This window comes from Clavelina lepadiformis, chromosome 6, assembly GCF_947623445.1.
Source record: "Clavelina lepadiformis chromosome 6, kaClaLepa1.1, whole genome shotgun sequence".
In the NCBI taxonomy this organism is placed as follows: domain Eukaryota; kingdom Metazoa; phylum Chordata; class Ascidiacea; order Aplousobranchia; family Clavelinidae; genus Clavelina; species Clavelina lepadiformis.
In genome coordinates, this window is record NC_135245.1 from 18072505 (window position 1) to 18092473 (window position 19969).

At 35.8% G+C, this 19969-nt stretch overlaps 1 protein-coding gene across 6 annotated transcripts; it reads right to left on the bottom strand.

The window, feature by feature from the left end:
- Positions 1-1138: 1138 nt before the first annotated feature.
- On the bottom strand, positions 1139-17498 carry LOC143463217 (MAP kinase-activating death domain protein-like). 6 transcript variants are annotated; one of them, XM_076961636.1, is made up of 33 exons: positions 17297-17498; positions 17131-17220; positions 15531-15701; positions 15194-15318; positions 14857-14965; positions 14438-14524; positions 13929-14091; positions 13568-13699; positions 11905-12150; positions 11578-11658; positions 11340-11503; positions 11008-11133; positions 9883-9992; positions 9482-9649; positions 9035-9123; positions 8912-8960; positions 8617-8802; positions 8233-8378; positions 7835-7993; positions 7464-7617; positions 7166-7297; positions 6715-6788; positions 6474-6615; positions 6301-6366; positions 5540-5660; positions 5230-5362; positions 4805-4996; positions 4055-4219; positions 3828-3888; positions 3469-3575; positions 3338-3349; positions 3128-3197; positions 1139-2545 (listed from the first exon to the last, which is right to left on the bottom strand). In XM_076961636.1, the coding sequence occupies exons 1-33, from the start codon at positions 17395-17397 to the stop codon at positions 2427-2429; spliced, it is 4050 nt and encodes a 1349-aa protein (XP_076817751.1). In that variant the 5' UTR covers positions 17398-17498; the 3' UTR covers positions 1139-2426. The 6 variants fall into 6 exon arrangements, with proteins under 6 accessions (XP_076817751.1, XP_076817750.1, XP_076817756.1 ...); XM_076961635.1 differs by having other exon boundaries at positions 8617-8805; XM_076961641.1 differs by lacking the exon at positions 7166-7297 and having other exon boundaries at positions 8617-8805.
- Positions 17499-19969: the final 2471 nt, after the last annotated feature.

Sequence of the window (19969 nt, forward strand, 5' to 3'; positions counted from 1 at the left end):
TCATGCACTAAATCCTAAGCTTTTATACCAGAGAAATTTTTATTGTTGTTATTACAATCTCTTTTAGTGATGTTGACATTACTTACCGCAAAGTTGTTATTGGTCATTTTAACAATGGTGAATAAATGAACACGCTGTTGAATAGTACTTTTGAATTTTAAGTGTTTGGTAAAACCTTGATGGGTTTTTTGAAAACTTTTTAACATCTTTACAATACAATGTTTCATAACGTACGCTCGGACTCAAAATATGATTGATGGATAAAACCTTCACAATGCATATAACCCTATTATCGGTTCAGTTGTCTAATTCAGTGGTCAAAAAGTGTGCCGTAATTGGGAACTACAAACCGACAATCTTCTTAAATTTGATTTGTCTAATCCAATCAATGCAAGAATATCAACTAGTTTTGAAGAGAATGAAGCCTATACTACCGTCGCCAGCCTTACTAAACCCACCTTGACCAACGCATTGCATTGAAATGTTGTTTAAAGATTCGACGAAGTTGGTCTACGTCATGATGAGGATTAAGTGTGTAACGTCTGTAACATGTAGAGCGAACTCAGGAGCTTCCACGCCTACTTCTTACATTCGTTGAGTGCGCAGAATTCTCACCATAGTACGCTTTTGGAACGACGGTTACACACTTTAGAAAGTTTTCGCTTTTAAAGAAATGACACGGCCGAGTTACAATTGAATTGGAAGAATCGTTAACCCGGGTTGAATACCTGGGCAGGCTAAAAAGCTGGTGTTGTCGATGAATCTGTTTTGTAAAACTAAAATGTTTATTTTGAATAATCACCAACGTTTAAACAGCTTTGATTGAAGTTTGAAAATGTGTATATTACTACTTCACCAAACAGCTTTACTTTTCAGAAGGGCAGATACCGACTATCAGAACTACTGGTTGGTAATTGGTTAACTCGAGCTTTGGAGTCGGGCCTCCTGATCGAAAAGATTACCTTTAATACCACCACTAAAACTAAAATCAGCCATTTCGTATACTTTTTTCAACTTAATTTTCATCTTTAACCTATTCTGAACTATTCCCGGAAAAAAGCAACTATCCTTTATTTTCTAAGGTAGCATACTCTTGCTTGAATTTAGAACTGAAGGCCAAAGTTCCACACACTGAAACTGCAACATGTATAAATAGTTTAATTTTTTGTAAAAGACGGATATATAGTTGTTTTTACAAAAACAATATGCAGGAACAATTACCAAATCCACATTGCAGCTATAAGATGATGCACCAAATTTATACAAACTAATTCTAAAAGTATTCGGAATAGGGCATGATTGCACAAAAAATTGCACGGATTCATCGTCATCGCTGTGCTGAAAATGTACAAAAGTTTACAACGGTAGGAAAGTTAACAACATGAAAGTTTTGTATAAACATTGTTGCCATAGCGCCGGCGTGTAAAATTATCAAATCGTTAAAACGGGAGTAACAGAATGTTCGAGACCAAAACAAACAAGTGGGAAATTTAATTTAAATATTCCCGTTTTGTGATATTTCTACAACATGTTTCCACAAAGTTTTTGTGACCCAGAGGTGAACAATATGACAGCATTGAAAAGAAATATCTCACCGAAAGTAGGTCAAGCAGCCCACTGTTAAAGATAAGCGTTAGGTTAGAAGAATGGATATGCAAAAAGTTGATCTAAGCTATTTTGGGTTTAATTAAAATTAGATTTCGATGAGAAGGAAGATTTGGGTTATGTTTAAGTTACTGTGTGATAACATTTACGTTAGGTTAGCAAAAAACTGTGGAAAAGAGTTTTGAAAGCGCGATTTTTTCCGGTGTAATAGCGGCAGCACATTGAAAAACGTGGCAAAAATGACACTTATTACGTCACAAAAATACATCACAGAAAATAGCAAAGCAAATCAAAACAATGTAAATAACAATGTCATGTACGACATGGGCAGATACCGCAATTAAAGGTTCCAACTTGTAAGGAAGTCATTTTAAGAATGAAGTCAAATACTGTAAAATTAAATTTTTTCCGTGTATTTTTCAATCAAATCGGCAAAAATTTGAAGCTTTTCAAGCAAACATGTGTTAATCTTAATATGTCTATGTTTTTTCCTAAGCGTTTAAGATGGCGTATAAACAATACATAGAATATTTATTGATAACCGTTCAGCAAAAGGTATTGTCTGGTGTACACAATAAACATAAACCAAAAATGATCACGCAAAAATTAGCGAAACAAAGAATTGTCTCATCTAAAACTTTGAAAAGCAGGTTTTTTGAAGAATTTACAACGCGAGATAAAATGCTTACAAATTGTGACGTCATACCACACACACAGTGACAGTGAATAAGTATACACGCAATATACCAAGAATATGAAAACACGCTGGAACATACAGATACACGGTGAGTGTAAGTTGCTATCGCATTGTGACGTCATATTTATCTTTCAGTCTGTGTTATAGCAGCAACGTACGAGAAGAGACACAAAAGGGAATAGCATATTTCGCTCGCCAATACCGACTTGAACTTGTGTATGGTAACCTCGTCTGTGTCCCGATCTGTACAAGGTCGAAGGTCAAATTACTTATTTCGTATTATTTGTGATATCGTTTATCTCGTTGGGGATTGCTTCATCATCAATTTGTGAAATTTAGAGATGTGGTATAGTTTGACATTGGAATTTTTATTCTCGGATTGAGCGATACAAACCTAGTCATGATTCTTCACCATTGGAGCCCCGTTTAGCGACCTTGTCTTAATGCATTTTTAGATAGAAGCATCTTTTATGGCTTATTTATAGTTTTTATGAGTTCAAATTTAGAAATGTTCACCGTGACACAGTTGTTAGTGTATCACAACGACAGCGTCGATCAGTATTGAGCGCGGGTTCTCGGTGGTACGAGAAATGTTAAAAGATTACAATCACTACATCAAAGTAAACGAAAAGCGATCCTACGCTCTATACTACGTTGCTAAAAATTCTTACAAACTGAGTCTTAAAACTACTTTAAGTCCGTCATGAAGTAAATAAGGTATTCTAGCTATAGTTAACCTTGAGCTTTCATAGCGTAAATTTCCATAGCAATTACTTGGTAACCTGTTGCAATCCATGTAATTTTACACGAGTTAGTTGCACTTACTGTATTCTTCCAAGACGAAAAGGCCCTTGACCGTATTACATTTTCGTATGGTCTTTAAGCCAAGAAACACCTATAAAAACAGATGTTATCGTCCAGTTATGAGCACAAACACAATACCACACAAGACAACAAGCGCACTCAATTTTCACAAGCCGGTTCAAATTATAACTACGGGACGACACACTGACACAGCTAGTGGTGGGTTCATACCTTCTCCATTCTCTGATGAACGAAAGCAAAAACAAAACATTCTCATTTGAACAACGCATTTAGTTGCCGTACTCTTGTTAAGTGAAAGTTAAAATAGTTTAGCAACAGGATATTGAACTGCGTTAGGTCACCTGACTGTTGACAAACTTCAAGTTAACCCCGTCCAATGTGATCTGAAGTAACCCGCACTGACCGGTCTTCATATCCTGAATAGGGAATTCACCGCCCAATTCCGGTTCTGTAAGAAGGGCGAACCCGTGGTTATTGCGGTAAAATAAATGACACATTGGCGCAATAACTTTAAAGTTCTGTTGTTGACTGAACGCATTGGGAAATTTCAAGTAGTCGGCTAGGTATGGCTGTGGGACGATGAGATGGCACGGTGGCGTAATCCTGGTATTGTAACGTATGCGGTGAGAGGCTACATGTGCTGGATTGCACGTTATTGCAAAATGTGAGATAAAATTTCATTTTTAAAAAGTTAACTTACCGGTATGCCTTACTGCGGCTTTTTCCATTGCTTCCTTAGCGCAATGGTATAACTCCCGACACTAAAAATTCATATCGCACATCATAAGGTGTCACATACACTCAGTATTGATATGAAGTGAGAGGATAATGCCTTAATATAAATACTAAATGCAGTCATATCTCTATACTACAAACAACAAAACCCACGCTTTATAAAGACGTGCATAGTTAGGCCAAGCGGGTTACCTTTTTCGTGTAGAACTTATTCAATTGAGTCTCTTTCCCTCTTCTTTGCCACAGACATAGCACCTTAGTCTTAGGGCAAAAGGTCATGTTGAGCAGTTTTTCGTACCACCAACGTTCGCATATCGTACCAAAGCCGGTTCGCAAGATTATGGCGTCGTCACACACCTGGATAAATTTATTTCTTAACTTTTGCGTTGAATAAATATTCTACAAAATATCGATGGTGATATAACGTACAGCAGACAGACTAATGGGTAAATAGACTTATGGGGCCGTAAGGTCGCTGCTTTGAGCGCTGTGTTTGGGTCTAAAAACAGGCGTTAATTGATTTCCTGTCAAAATTGGGTTGTTTAATCTACCAAATTCAGTATTCTGATCGGAAAAAAACCTTCCTTAAATTTATATTAATAAGCCCTTTAATATAACATAGTAATTAATCATGGTTGAGCTGACACAAGTAGGAAATTGAACACGAAATGCTAGTTCAGAAGGATTTTGTGTTAGGTATTGTTTTTATATTGACGTGCAACGTCTTACAACAAAGAAAAATTATCTTTCTTTTGTTTAGGAAAACACAAGCGCAACTTTTAAAAACATAACTTCACTCCGCTCAGTTTCAATGCAACATAGTTACCATGTTTAAGCAAAAAAAATGACAGACTAAGCCAAAAGGTAAATTCATGACATTCAAAACGTGGCTTAATCCTACTCTTAAAACAGCGGATGTGTTTATTTTACGTCATTTATCACCTCCATAAACAAGACGTCACCGGTAGTGTCGGTCCCTGAGTGGACAACAAAGGATTGTTTCCGAATATGACGACTTCCGCACGGTTTCAAATCAACCGCAACGCCCTTAAGTGACGTGAGGTGTTCCAACAGTAGATTCACTTCCGTACTGTGGGAAAGACCCACGTGGGACTTTCCCAACAACCTGCGTACCTGCAAAAGAAAACAGTTAAAACTTGCAGAGGGTTTGGAAGATGACATGTGCAAGTTGTTGTTAATATGAGTTAAGTCACCAAAACAATACTACAAAGAACTCTGTAAAAAATGTAAAATAACAATGCTATAGTAGAAGCAGAAGGTCTGCAATAGTACTAACAAGTATTGTTAACCAGAATAACTAAATCTGGTACAGCCTGAGTTGATATTTGTAGCATATTTTGTGAAACCTTGCGTTTTGTGTCTGAATATGAGACTCCCATCATGATCATATAAGCGACAAGATTATAGAGCATCGTCGATAGCAACCGATCCTCATCTTCTTCAAGTCTCTTCTTTTCGCTTGATCCGAGAGTTTGATATCTGAGGACAGTTTGGTTTATTTCATATATTGATTTATTTTATTTTCCTTAAATTTAGTATTCAACCTCATGGTAATCATTTTCACTTTGTACAGCTGAATTGAATTGAAGTTTTAGCAGGGAAGCAGTAACTGAAAATTTGAAGATTTCTGCTGATTTATTGAGACCAATTTCAGACCTTTCAATCATGTCGGTCGGTCCTTGGTCCATGCCAACCGCATCTCTTTCCATGGCAACCGCATCCAGGAAAACATCTTCCCAAAACTGCATCTCATCCCATATCTTTGACCTTTCCTTGCCTGGAGAAACAGACAATCACAAAAAGGCAATTTTACTTGAAAATTTATGCTGTTTTGCACAAGCACATATTTTGGTGTAAAGCTATGCAAGATACAGCAGAAACATTCATGCATGAAGATGTCAATAGCACAAATCTGTAAGTGCGAGACCAGTGCCACGAAATTCAATGCTACAATACCAAGCGTGCATGATATTTTACAGATAACATACACAGCTGTATATCTCACTAATGAGCAGCAGAAGTGGCACATAAAAATTTATCATTGCTGTATTGGTTAAAGATGGCGCTGTTTTAAAAATAGCCTTGAGTCAAAATACAGATTCAAGCAGTGACTTCAGGCTTGTCATTGTCATTCAGGCTTGTCATTCAACGCCACCGGGCAAAACATAATTTCCTAAAAAATGTTTCAGATAGCAAGCACACACAGTTCCTTCGATATTACATTGCTACACATGTATGACGACAATGAAGGCATCATTTTAAATGGACATGAAATCTTTATAGCTATTTCATGCCCACGGTAATGTTCAAGCAGTGTCACGACCGCCATGTGTGTGCGATATAAATAAACATTCAGCAAATATTTGACTTCAGTTTCATGGAAAAGTTCATGCCACATTTCAACATGCTTTGTTTACTTAAATTAAACGTGGTCTCGAGTGCAGCGCCTTCGAGTTGCATGAGAAAAGAGTGCTTGGCAGTTCCTTTGCGTTAAAAGAGAAAATTCCGATTTAGTAGAACGGACGTTTGAAGTTTCTTAGATTAAAACTGCTTAATTAATTAAGAATTAGTAGTAAACAAAGCTACGAACCCAGAAGTCCCTCGTAAAGAAAGATTCTCTCTTCATCTTCACCGAGATCAGAATCAACGCGGATTAATTTGCCATTTCGATAATGGACGTCACCCGTCTCCATCGCGGCGCCAGTTGAGTTTGAGCTGATGCTGACTGAGTCCTGTTTTATAAATGATTTTTGGTGACTGGTCATATGGAACAGTTGCAGGAAGTTTTCTCCAACGAAGGATGCAATAAAGCTCAACCAAGAGCATTTTACCTCTGAAGTATGGGTTGGGACGCTTCTGAGGCTGAGATTATCCTTTGCAACAGACGAATCACTCTTGTTTGATGCTGGAATAGAAACATTATTTCAATGTGATGAAAACAGCCACTGCATAATGTATATATGATATATACGGGTAGATGATATATGGGTAGATGATATATGGGTAGATGATATACGGGTAGATGATATACCGGTATTCATCTGAAATTGTTTATTAACAAAACTGTGTTTGGTAACGAAATTTCATACAAAATGAAATAAAAGTTAACAACAAAAAATTACATGCTTGAAAAAAATAAATTGTAAATAAAATGCAAATCACAGACAGAATTAAGTGTAATAAGACTCTCGATACAAAGTTATCACAACGACCACACCAATCACATAAAAGTTTGAAAATCAGCAGACAACGAGCAAGACATGACTATGAAAGAGAGTATACCAATGCTAATGTTGTCTTCGCTGCAGCTTGGAACCTCGGGAACGTCACTTGCACAAATTGCTTCATCAGATTGGTCGACCTGTGGAGTGTCGTTATTGCTTGGTTGACTCAAACGATCCTGTGGCTTCAACTCTGATTGTGCGTTGATTGTATTGCGTAACAACAATGTTATTACAAACTGATACGCGATTAGTGAAAAGAGATTAAGTAGCAAACATGCAAAAACAAACAAATTATTTGAGCATTCCCTGCTCCATTCCAACATAAGCAAGCACGACTGGATCGAGATGGTGGTTACCTTTTGCATAATAGTGTGAGTGACATATCTCCAGCAAGATGAATGTTGATGCCATTCCACCGAGGCCGTGTCTTGATTTGTAAGTATACTCAAGGCCACTGAGCACACATTTTAGCAGCTCCAGTATCCCTCTGTACACTTTTATGGTCACCTCCTAGAACACATGTAATAATGAGCGATGTGTCTACAATACTTTGTACAAGTATTTATGGCAAATACGTTAGATTTTCAAGCACTTTTAAGGAAATTTACTAAAAGGAAAGAAAAAAAAACAAGGAAAAATTATCGACAAAAGAGTGGACTAAAACGTATATGAACAAGAGCATTTCAATGCTTGGCTTTTTCTTTGAACATTTCTAACTGTGACTCACCACGTTTTCAATGTAGTCGTTGTTTCCTTCGTCCTGGGTGGATTGGTTTAACCGTTGGAGGAGAAAAAGACGCAAGGATTCACACTCCATCAATCTCCGGATCTTTTTCAGGTTAAACCACCCGACTCCATTTCCTTCAAGGACACTTTGAGTAATTTCCTAAGAGGAAAATTTTGAAGCAATCATCATCGCTGACCTTTGTGTTCAGGGATACATCACATACATAATACTCCATGTTATAATCAGCAACAATGCCGTGGGTACGAAAAGATCAGCCATTCTTGGAAGAAGTCGCAGTATTTAGAATGAATGGAATATATTTATACATACTTATTAGCATGATTTATACCATACATTACTTATGAATTTAGTTGAAGAGGAATTTCAGAAAATAATACTTTCAAAAACTGCTGGTTTTCTTTGTTGTTGAGATGGGTGGCAGAGCTGGTAGCTGGGGACTTCGACGTCGTGGTGGGAGGTGGTGGGGTTGGGGGATTCCCACGGCGTATCACGGAACGATGGTCAATTAGGGTTTTACGTGGAGCTATTTATGTTGAACACGATATTAACTTTGTTCACTTAGTTTAGGCATACAAGTAATTACTAATTATCAGTGAAGGTCTTTTGCAAACGCCGGCAAATACAGTGTGAATGCAGAAAAACATAACAAATGTCTACAGTGTAAAAGCCTTTCTGAAATCAGAAAATATCTGAAACCAATTAATAACAGGAGCAGCAACAACACAATGTTTTGAGACACTTAAAAAGGGTGAGCTACAAACCTTTCACTGACGGAAAAGGGGTCCGTCTCTCCGTTGCATTATTTGACCTGTTTGACCTCGAAGATTCACTGCCGGTGTCTGTGTCACTACTAGCAGTTTGCATGCTCGAGGTGGATGGTGGACTGGTCGGATTGTCCGGGTCTTTCTGGAGCTCGAGAAAATATCCATCGTCCGGTGATGGTAAACCTGCTAAAATAAACAGCTTTTGGTGAAAAATCTGTTGTTGCTTTGTTAGATTGGGATTTTTTTAATTTAAATTTGATGATTTATTTAGGCTAAATAAAAAGTCTGTTACCTTGTCTATTACTTAAAGGCTTGTTGTCTGTTTGTTTTGTAATTTCATTCTGTAAAACAGGGCTGAATGTTGTCATATGTGGGAAAAAGTAGATTGTAAAATTGTAAATTTAACAATTCTTACAAAGACTGGATGTTCAAGCTGTACAGATTCATCCTCGGACAACGAGGAATAAGATGTTGATGTGTCATCACCTGGTTCGCTGTCGGTTGCTACAGATGTTCATAAAATTTAAAAGTTAAAAATAAACCGTACTTGTGAATTGTAATATTATTGCATTATTGTAAATTGTATTCGATGGTAAACTTACCAAATTATTCCAGAAAAAAATAACCAGGATTTCAGATTAGATTAAACGTTTAACGATTAGAGGTAAACGTAAACAATTTAATTTACGTTTCGTAAATTTGGTTACAATTTCTATAACATGTTACCGTATCCTGGGAAACACATTTATATATGTGTAAAAAGAATTCTACTCAAGCAAAAATCTTTTTTGAAATGAAAGAAAAATTAGCCGAAATGTCTAACATTTGACCTCTCAACATTACAGTGCCACCAGACACGTACCACTTTCATCAGTTGGTGCGTCAGAATGGTGTTGATTTGCTATTTCGTCAGCCATGGTAACCGTGGCAACCAATGAAGTGCATTCTTTATGCAGGGTGTGCTCGATGTTGTGTAACTGGTGAGCAAACCATTTTGGCTTATCACCAATTTGCAGAGGATCAAAAACATCTAAACCATGAGAAAATCATAATGGTAAATACAATACCAAATTGCCAGTAACCAATACCAGTGAATACCAATATACACTGTACAAAAATAAAAAGGTTATTAAAATAATTAATTAAAGCCGATGAATCAAACAGTAAAGTTGAACATAATATTACAACATCACTCTTGACAGAATTAGATGAATATTTTAATCCAGACACAATGTGCCGCTTAAACTTAATATGCAAACTTACTGTTATTTATCCGAAGAAACGCCACATTGTCAGGGGACAGCGACCATTCTCCGAGAAATTCCACAGCTTGTGTTTGTGAGAGAAGAAAAGTGAACTGTGATGGCTTTGCTCTTAAAATTTTTCATAGAATGCAAAAATTTATGTTAAAAAATAAACGGCAAAGGAGCAGCACAAAAACAATATGAACGTAAAACAGTTTTATAATTAACAAAGTATGAAAAATTTACAAACGTTGCTCCCTCTAAACTTTGGCTCTAGAGCAGGGGTGGCCAGACCTGCTTCATGCTCGAGCCGCATATAACAAATTCCAGTTTTAAAAGAGCCACAACACAAAAACAATAAAAAACACGAATTTATTCACTTACAACGAAGTGTAGCTATTGATAAACATTAATGCTGCGTGGTGATACTATGAGTCATTGAGTCTCCACATGGGTTTCACCAACTCTTTTTGCAATTATTAGTATAACTGTAACCAAGACTTAAAACTAGGTCAGCCCTGACGTACAGATTCAATAGTTCAATTCTGACAGTTTACTTAACTACAGTGTACAAGTTAGCACACTTCTGTACAATAATGTAATTTTTGGTGTGTAATTTGATTATTACTAACAATGAGTCCATTGTTACTACGTGTGACAGAACGTATTGTTTCATAATATGATCAAACAACTCGTCTAGACCGGGAAAATGCATGTCTAATTCAACAATGATAATACAATAATTCATTCATTAAAGAGTCACAATCAAAGGCTCAATAAGCCGCATGTGGCTCGAGCCGCAGTTTGGCCACCCCTGCTCTAGAGTATATGGGCACAGACTTATATTGTTGTTGTCGTTACTTACGCAGTTTTTGACTGAGAGCCAAGGGAGTGTGCACAATAAATCTGTACGTTAACTTCAGGTTACGAAAGAATAAACATGTAAGTAGTAGTAGTAGGTGCTTGTAAATTTCTGAGCGCAATTCAGTCAAAACAACCTGTGCATTGTGCACACATGAAATGGGCACAGCTTGGTTGTAAACTTTTAATATAGTACTGTACAAGATGTTGGCCGCAATATTATTAAAAAAGGCTACGATATTATGCTGATGAAAATATAAAGTAAAAGTAACGATCTACTTACCGACTCTGCATAAAGCTATGTTGTTGAAATGCAACAACAGGGCGTGGGTAGAGTCGAAGTGTTCGTGTGTGGTCCGTGTAATATTGTAATGTGTTTGGAGAAGATAGAAAACGAACCATGGCAACCCTGTAAAGGCGGCATACGATACAAAAATACTTACTATGGCAAAAAATTCAAGCAGATTACTTGATTACTTAAACGTCTTTCATGGTAATTACTAATTACCAATAAACGTATCGTAATTTAATTATATCTGTCTACGAAAGCAACCAACTTAGTGAAAAAAACAACAGTTTTAACATAAGTGTTTTATTCCATAAAAAAATTCTCACCGAGTGGCTACATCCACAGTATCAACATCATTTCCCCAAATGAGGGGATTAAAACTTTTTTCTTTCGATTCGCTCCCTTTCATCCACGATGGAGTAGCGCCGTCATCTAGTTGGAGATTTCGAAGATCTTGTATTGGAGGATTCAAGCTCATACTTGCCAGGGCCTGAAAATAAAATCTACACTTAAAGAAATTTAAAGTGATAATTTGTAACAAACGTACCTGAAAAAGTTTCTTACCTGTTTCAGATGTGATTTTAAAGTTGATCCCTCTGGTTCTGGCAGCTTTGGAAGAAGATCACCATTGGCAGGTTTAATCATCTGTGAAAAAACAAATGACCTTAAAAATTAGTTATGAAATCACGCACAATTACTGTATAAACGTATCCAGTATAAATTATTCGATACATCACATAAGACAACCAGAAGCATAAGACACTTGAAAATACACCAACTACCTACACAGGCGCACACACAAAAATATACTTTTGCACAAATAAAAATATCATTTATGGTCAAGTTCTTCACATTTGTGTTTTACATGAAGATTTTTGTCCAGAAACTGACCTTGTTTGAATCAAGATCAACTTTCCAGACATCTGGCGGAAAATGCGAACTTGACTTTGAATCGAAGAACGAGCTCGGTAACCCAATAATGTAGGGAGTGGGGGCCAACAACAACTGCTCGGACCCAGGCATGGACTGGGGTAACAGGGGAATCACCGGGAACATGTATTGAAGTGGGTAAAGCATGCTGGTCAAGGCCATAATTGACATGGACAAAGCGTTGTAATCTCGCGATACCAAGACAACCTGCAATAGATGAATTAAATTTTATGGTGGTGAAGCATTCCGAACAAGTTTCAAAAACACGTAATAAACTGATATGCAACGCTGCATGTATTTAGCTTGATAAACCAATATTTGCATAAAAAATCCATAATCAATTTCGAGCAGCCTCAGGAAAATAGATCTTGAGTTTAACTCAATAAACTGCTATTGCCAAACAAATAAAGTTCAATATAACCACAAAAGACACTGTCTGAAAGGAATAACCAGCAATAAAATGACAAAAGAGGCTCATAAAGATATTTTATGGGATATTCCTTTATTTATTATTCATGCCCTTTCAATTAGCTTACTTCACAAGGAAGACATAAGACCAAAAGTATGGCATGGACACATAAATTATATGTACTGTGTGTATCATACAAAGCAGTGAAATGTCACTGCCAAAGGCCACAGGGCTTGGTATATGAAAGAGCAAAATGATTAATAACGCAAGCCCTTTGAACTAAATTACTCAAGACAAATTTTGTAAGTTATAAACATAGTAGGCTATGTATACCGTACCCCTATATAGTGCACGGTATGCTATAAATATGCTTTCATACACTCTGCATGAAATAAAGTACAGGAATATTAGCAAAACTGAAACTTCCTCTGATAATAATTTGAGCATATTGTAAGTAATTAATTTATGACTTCATACAAATATAATCAGGTTTAATAGTGTATATAGGCCTGTATGTTGTAATAATGTTAAACGTCGCCAAATTAAATAAAATACCACACTGTGACCTAACAGAATGAAAGAATATGACAAAGGTATTGCTAAGTGCATTGTCTAACATAACTAAAAGCTTTTTATGATTTCATTATTTGGCGACTGCCTTACAAAACAATACATACACGATTCTTACATTTGGAACGAATATCATATCATATGGTAACTTAAAGCAGACTGCGCAACAAATAGCTTCAATGTCCAAAAACAATTCAATATGTATTGATCATAGATGTCTCAGAGGATATGCCAATCACAAAATCAATAGTCGTCCCCTAAATCTCAAAATACATGTACAGGCAACAGCTAAGGAAAGATGTGTGTTACCAACCAAGAAACGGTGGAATACCATTTTCTTAAACCTACAACCATATGAAACAGGAAAACTTAAATCGATGTTGAATAAACAGAAAAATTCTTCAGAAAATATCATTTGCGTAATTCCATACATCATAGGCGAACTGCTTCCAGTATTCGCTATTAATATACATAGCAAAATAGAAATCCAAGCATAATTCATTTGTTGTTGAAAGACATAATTAAGTGCTATCATGCCAGACTGCCGGTGCTAAGATTATAACAGGTTACATTGGAACACTACACTATTTAGAAATTGTAAAACTTGAACAAATGTCAAACCTTTTACAATCAAAGTAATTTCACCTTTTGCTCCAGAATGATAGCAGAGAGAGCTTCAAGACACAAATCAATACCGAGCAACTCGAGTGGAAGATGCAGAGGGAAATCGAGAAGATTTAATCTGGTTGGATCAGGAAGAGCAATGACAGATGGAACCTGGAAGAGATTTATACGCTATAAATCAAGGCAATAACATCTTGTTGCAAACGGAAAAAAAGACACTAACAGTGAAACTGACACCACCGTTACTATTATTGTGTATTAACTTCCACATAGGACAAAGTGAGAGAGAATCGTCGTCAAACATGAATAATTCATGGGCAATGACGTAAAACGCTGTTTACACGGGATTTAAATTTCTTCATTTTGTATATATACAAGATACCTGCATGCTTGGTGGCAATAACTGCAAAGTGACCTTGTTTTTACCAGCAGAGGGTACTGGGCACGCGATCAAGTTCGATATCCACGACTCTATCTCCCGCATGTCGTGCAAGACCACACCTGGGATGGAAGTGCCACCATTCTCAGTCAAAACCGTCCAAATGCTGATGATGAAGAAATTGTAAGTTAAAAACTGTGGCAAATTGTGCTGGAATGAATTAATGTATCACAGGTCTGTGGAGTCCAATGATGTTATTTGTGATGTATATACCACAGTATACGTACTGATATATGTGACAAATATATCTGCATGATATTCCACATCCGAATGTTTAAATACCGATTTGAAGAGTTATATACAGAGCTAAAACAGCATTGGGCCAGATCCACATTGACATAAGTTCTCATTAAAATCCTATCATCCAGTTAGAATTCAAGCAATGTTACAAACATTTTTCACAAATTAAGAAATTGTGAAACTAAAAACTTGCAATAGGCTCAGGACTTCACCTGTCGCAATACTTTGATCCCTTTCCATTCTTAGCACTTGTCCTTTGGTAGCAAGCTTCAATTATTCGTTTTAAGGTTAATAAGCACCTGCATAAAAAATTAACATAAATATTATACATATTTGTATGCAAAGTGCAAACTTCTACATTTTTAGCAAAGTAGACATTCTCTCAAATATACAGTGTTGCAGTATTTTAGAGATAAAAGATCAACGGTCATGGTCATGTAGGCTTTTGATGAGAACCAACAGAAAATTTCATGAATTATTCAAGCCAATACACACTACCGTAAAATCTTGGTGACTAATCGAAAAGGAAAATTATGATGTGAACTGAAATACACCTGTAAAGACGATCCTAATCATTTCATGACAAGTGCGTATATATTTAACCTCCTTACTTGGCAAAAACCTAACAAACCTCCTAAATGTTGAAATAAACGGATGGCGACTAACGATACATAGTGATGTGAGGGTGTGGGTACGAAAAACTTTTGAGCGTCGTCGTTGTGGACTTGTTGTAGCGGACACTGTGCATAGGATACAAAACAATTTGATTTAAATTGGCAAAGATTGACACAGCAAACGTTTAAATGCCAATTACAATCGCATCATATCATGTGATGATGGGCATTTAGAGGAAGCTTATAACATATCCATAACAGGAAATAGTACTATCATAACATCTCTAATTTCATAACAACATCCTCAAACAATAGGCGTGTTGTTTTATTTGAAAATAATGTTAAAAAAATCACCAGAATCAGTATTGGGAGATTTTACATCTTTATTGGAACTGTCAGAATTTACACCAGAATCCTTCCTTTTGCGTGCTTCTTCACGGTCATTGTCACTACTAGTGCTTCCCTTTCTGCTTTCTTTGCTGTACAGTATATCAATTAAAGTTAGATAAAAATTTATGTGAAAAATACAGTACATACGTATATATAATTATATATTATTATACGTTTTCATGCATAACATCTGAAAAATTAATTAATAAAAATTTCATAGTGCATATTTCAATTATGTCAGCTGCTTTACTGTTTTTCAAATATTTATAAAAGGAATAAAAATAACTTATAAAATACTGACTTTTGTTGTTCAGATGATTTTTTCTTTGCCTTGTTTCTTAGTTTTTCCAAGTCACGTTTTTCAAATGGACGATAAAAATTTACGCAGACACCATATCTTATATGACCACTGTCCTTCTCAGTCAAAGTAAACACAAAAGATGAAGTGTCTTCATGCAAAATTCGATTTGGTCTAAAAATACACAATTGTTAATTGTTACTAAACAACTAGATAAAAGATACGACAGGAGGAGTGTTCAAAAATTATTCGAATTTATTTTTCCCACCACCAATAATGTTGTTCGAGCAAAGTGATTTTAATAAAAGGTAAATTAGCCCAGTCTGTGCATGTGTGTTATTTTTCAAGTCGATTAATGGAATATTTCTCTTTTTTTCATGTCATTGTTTGCTCCCTGCGAATTTTTGTTTTTATGTTACACGGGAAGATGAAATATATATATTGAACAAAGATATTGCATTAAGTTCCACCCATAGCTTGGTGGTAGTTAAGCTGAAGTAGTCAAGCAAACTTAGAAGGCCTTTATGAAAACCCTTATAACTGGTTTTGAGGCGTGGTTTCATCTCAAACAGCAAGTTACAGAACCCATTTAAAGCATCTACTGTAGCATCAACATGGCCAAAAGCACGAGTGAAAGTAACGCTGGCTTTTTTCTTTAACTCTAGTGGTTTTCCGCATGAAGAATACAAACAACTGGGTGGAACAATCAGAAAAAATACAACCACAAGGCTCTGAGTCACTTTTATGAAAGTGCATGTGAAGGAGTGAAAAACATACAAGTTCAATATACGAACAATGAAGTAAATCTGACTTGAGACACGAAAAACTATTCTAAAAAAGCGACAAGGAAGCTTTTTGCTGACCAGACAACTACAAAAGACATTTCAGAGATGCTACCAGCAATGGAAGAAATCTTGGAAGAAGTGTCTTAATCTTCCAAAGGGAGTGTTTTGAAGACAATCGAATAAAATTTGTCAAATCCATAATACTGGTATATATTATGTTTTTATTCCCACAGGCCGGAACGCCGGATAGTTGTTGAACACACCTCATAGACCCACATATATAGTTAACATAATATTTACAAAAACATCTCGGTTAAGTTCGCGACTTGAATCTGAGCAGTTTGTGCGAGCTTATGCAGTTGGTGCGAATTTAGCAGATATGTTGTTGTAAATACAGTAGCTATACAACAGGTGTATTATTATGTAATGTATATATCAGCAAAACTGAAGGCGCTAATAAGCATCCATTCAAGACTGATGGATGCCTCAATTGAAGTTAGGCTGAATGTTTTGCATGCACGACAGACGGAGTTTGCAAATAATATGCGCAAATATGCATCAACTAACGATTCACGATATGTTAATTAAATTGTGAACTTCAGTAAAGCTATTTTTTAACTTTTTTTATGACAAGTTGACATGGTTTTGATGACATAATAAACTGGTGAAAAAGTTGAATCTAGATTTTGTAATAAATTTTTGCGAATTTAACCGGGATGCAAACTTTAAAGCAAGATATTACTGCATACTGAAACAAGTAAAAAGCAACAGCATGAAAAACAGGAGATAGGCAAAGAGTAAAAATGTAAAACCTGCACCTTCTGCAAACATTAATGCAGCCTTCTGGTTGACAAAAATAACAAACATCATTTGGAAATATATATCCATTGTGGTCTTTTTCTGGATATCTGCAAGTACAAATATGTACTATATAGCATGGATATGATACAAGCAAACACACAAAATCAATATTTTATAGGTTACCTGTGCAACAAAACAGGTGTTTGCTTAGAGTTCCCGTTTGGCCGCTTTACACCAACGATTGCAAGGTAATCGAGGAGTTGAGTTTTAGATTCTGAATTCATGGTGAAAATATCTTTCTCATAATTTCATAATACGTACAATTAAACTTTATACAGTTGAAAAATACTTAAACATGATTGATGCTAGAAAATTTAAACCTTTAAATATAAACACTGCTGCAATTTTAAAGTGTTTACCGTGTGACAATGAACATTAAACAGATCTTGTGTACACTCAAAACAAAAATCTGTTATTCTGCACACTGCACCTGTTGTGCATAAAACTTTAAGAGGTGTGTTCAGCAAATATTTGACAGTATGTATATAAGCAAAACTTGCTGTCTTGCCGGAAACTTGAAGTAAAGCATATTTATTCAGTGATATAAATAACTCTCAATTTGCTACACCAGTGTGTGTAATAATTTAATAATAATAATAATTTGACAAAAACTGATCAAAGATGTGCACTTGTATATAAATACACGTAACGTAAACATGAAAGTATATACAACAAACTTTGTTAAAAAATATTGTGTGAGTAAAGGCAAAAGTTTTGACACAAGAGCATGCACTATCAATTCAAGTTTCTATTTAATGATTTGGTGCTCCAGCAGCTAATCCTCCCTTGCTAGTGCATAATAAATTAAGAGTGCTTGAGAAAAAAACTGAAAGCACAATGATCAGTTTTGTGTGCTCATTCATGGCTCACTTAGTTGTTCAGTGAACATTTTGTTTCTTTTTTAGAATTGATGTGTGTGTCATAAAATTTGATAAGAATCCTGGTAACGTGACCAAGCTGATGTGCGTAAGTTACAGCTCTATACTATATGTAATAAATAGATAATACAAAAACCATAATCTATCTAATATAATCCAAGATTGCAATGCAAAACTGGAAGATCTCCAAAAATGAGTGACTAAGATGTGTTTTGTCTTAAAAGATGTGCAAATTGCACCTTTCATACTTAGGCAGATTGTGGTAAAATTAGTCTAATATAGCTATAGCTTGCTGACATCTTGGCTATTGGCGATTCAGGTTTGATATTGAATATCTTGCCTACCTGCCAGGCTGGAAAGTACGGCAGTTTTCAATGAGACACAATTGTTAGTGTGATGGATTGCACTGAAGGCTTAATTCTTTGTTTATTTTGTATAAATTTGCAATCAAAGAACCAAATTTTCGGATTTAATGCAGAAGTGCACAACCAAATGACAATTGAGTAGCTGAGGTCTAATAAATGAATGCATCCTCTGGTTGTGCACTTCTACACAAGAACCAATTTTTCTTCATTTATTATAATTTGGCGTGAAAATTTAAAAGCTCCGTAGCACGTTTGAAGTTATTTCGTGCAGGCAGGTGCCACACTTCAGCATTTTCTGACTTTCCACTATGGCCTATACTCTCTGAGCTGTTATACTCTTGTTGAGCAAGTATCAACAACAATCGCTTCTCCTGTCGTCTAGGTTTGCTGAACAGCAAGCCTACCATGCAGCCCTTTATTTAAAACTGATCTCCTGTCTTTGAGGTTTTATGAACCAGAACCACAAACTTAGCAAAATTCATAGTTTCGGTTTCGGTATAAACTAACATTCTTTTCATTTTTTCGAAAACTGAACGTCTGTAAGGTTACTTGGCTTGACTGGGGAATCCGTATAACTTCGGCCAAGATCAACAAAATTTCCAGTTCACGAAAACAAAACATTCAAATTGTGTTGCACTCATATCTGTGGAATCATAAATAAATTTTTTTCTGGTTAGGCTACTTAAATTTGGGGATTCCAAATTATGGGTCTCGATTAAATCGGGGATCAACTTGTGTAAACGGAAAACAATCAGGAATTGGATAAGGAGGGAGATTTAGTCTATGATAGGGTTTGATTATTACGTCATAGAATTTACTATAGTTCAGAATAACAGGTAACTGTAGAAATAGTTTCGAACACACGATTATTTCCCGTAAAATTGTATTACCGGTAGCCATTTTTTGGTCTTCTTAGACTGAAGCGTTCACTTTTCATAACTTTGTAAATTCGTGTTGGCCGAAGATTTAAATTAAAAAAGTGCAACAGCCACGCATTAACAATTTGGTTTTTAATTGAAGTAATTGTGGCGAACGCGGATATAAACCCATGACGCTCCAGAAAGCGTAGGGTGCAAACTGAGAAACGACTTGAAAAACGCTTAACGGGCATCTCCTATGACCATACGAGAGAGAAAGAGAAGGAGAGAGCCTCGTCATGTACAAGATAAAATAAAATAAGATGACATAAAATGAAATCAACATAAAATCTAAATAAAGCTAAGCAATAATGCCAAAGGGAAACACTGTGTTTTCTGATGAACTGCGGTAGAAGTATCCTTGTTTCAGAAAAGGACATAATGATTTTGAAGCTAAATGCATTACTTGTGGGTATGCGTATAATTATCCACAAACATGTGATAAGTTTTTTAAACTTTATTTGCGTTATACTTGCTGGCGAAATTGTCCTCTTTTTTGCTATGAAAATATGGTAGGCCTAACATTCATATCTCTTGAAACTCGTTTTGTGTGTATAATTTGTTGTTTTTGTGTTTCTTGTTGTTCTGTTACAATTATGTTTTATTTTAAAATATGTGTTTTAAATTCTTGTTTTT

What these genes read in the sequence shown, in the direction of transcription:
- LOC143463217 (XM_076961635.1), bottom strand. Translation starts at nt 17,397, where the DNA reads ATGAATTCAGAATCTAAAACTCAACTCCTCGATTACCTTGCAATCGTT. An exon ending in TAAAATCACATCTGAAACAG is followed by an intron (nt 11,504 to 11,577) that starts GTAAGAAACTTT and finishes TTTTATTTTCAG; the next exon opens with GCCCTGGCAAGTATGAGCTT. An exon ending in CGCACCAACTGATGAAAGTG is followed by an intron (nt 9,124 to 9,481) that starts GTACGTGTCTGG and finishes GAACATCTGTAG; the next exon opens with CAACCGACAGCGAACCAGGT.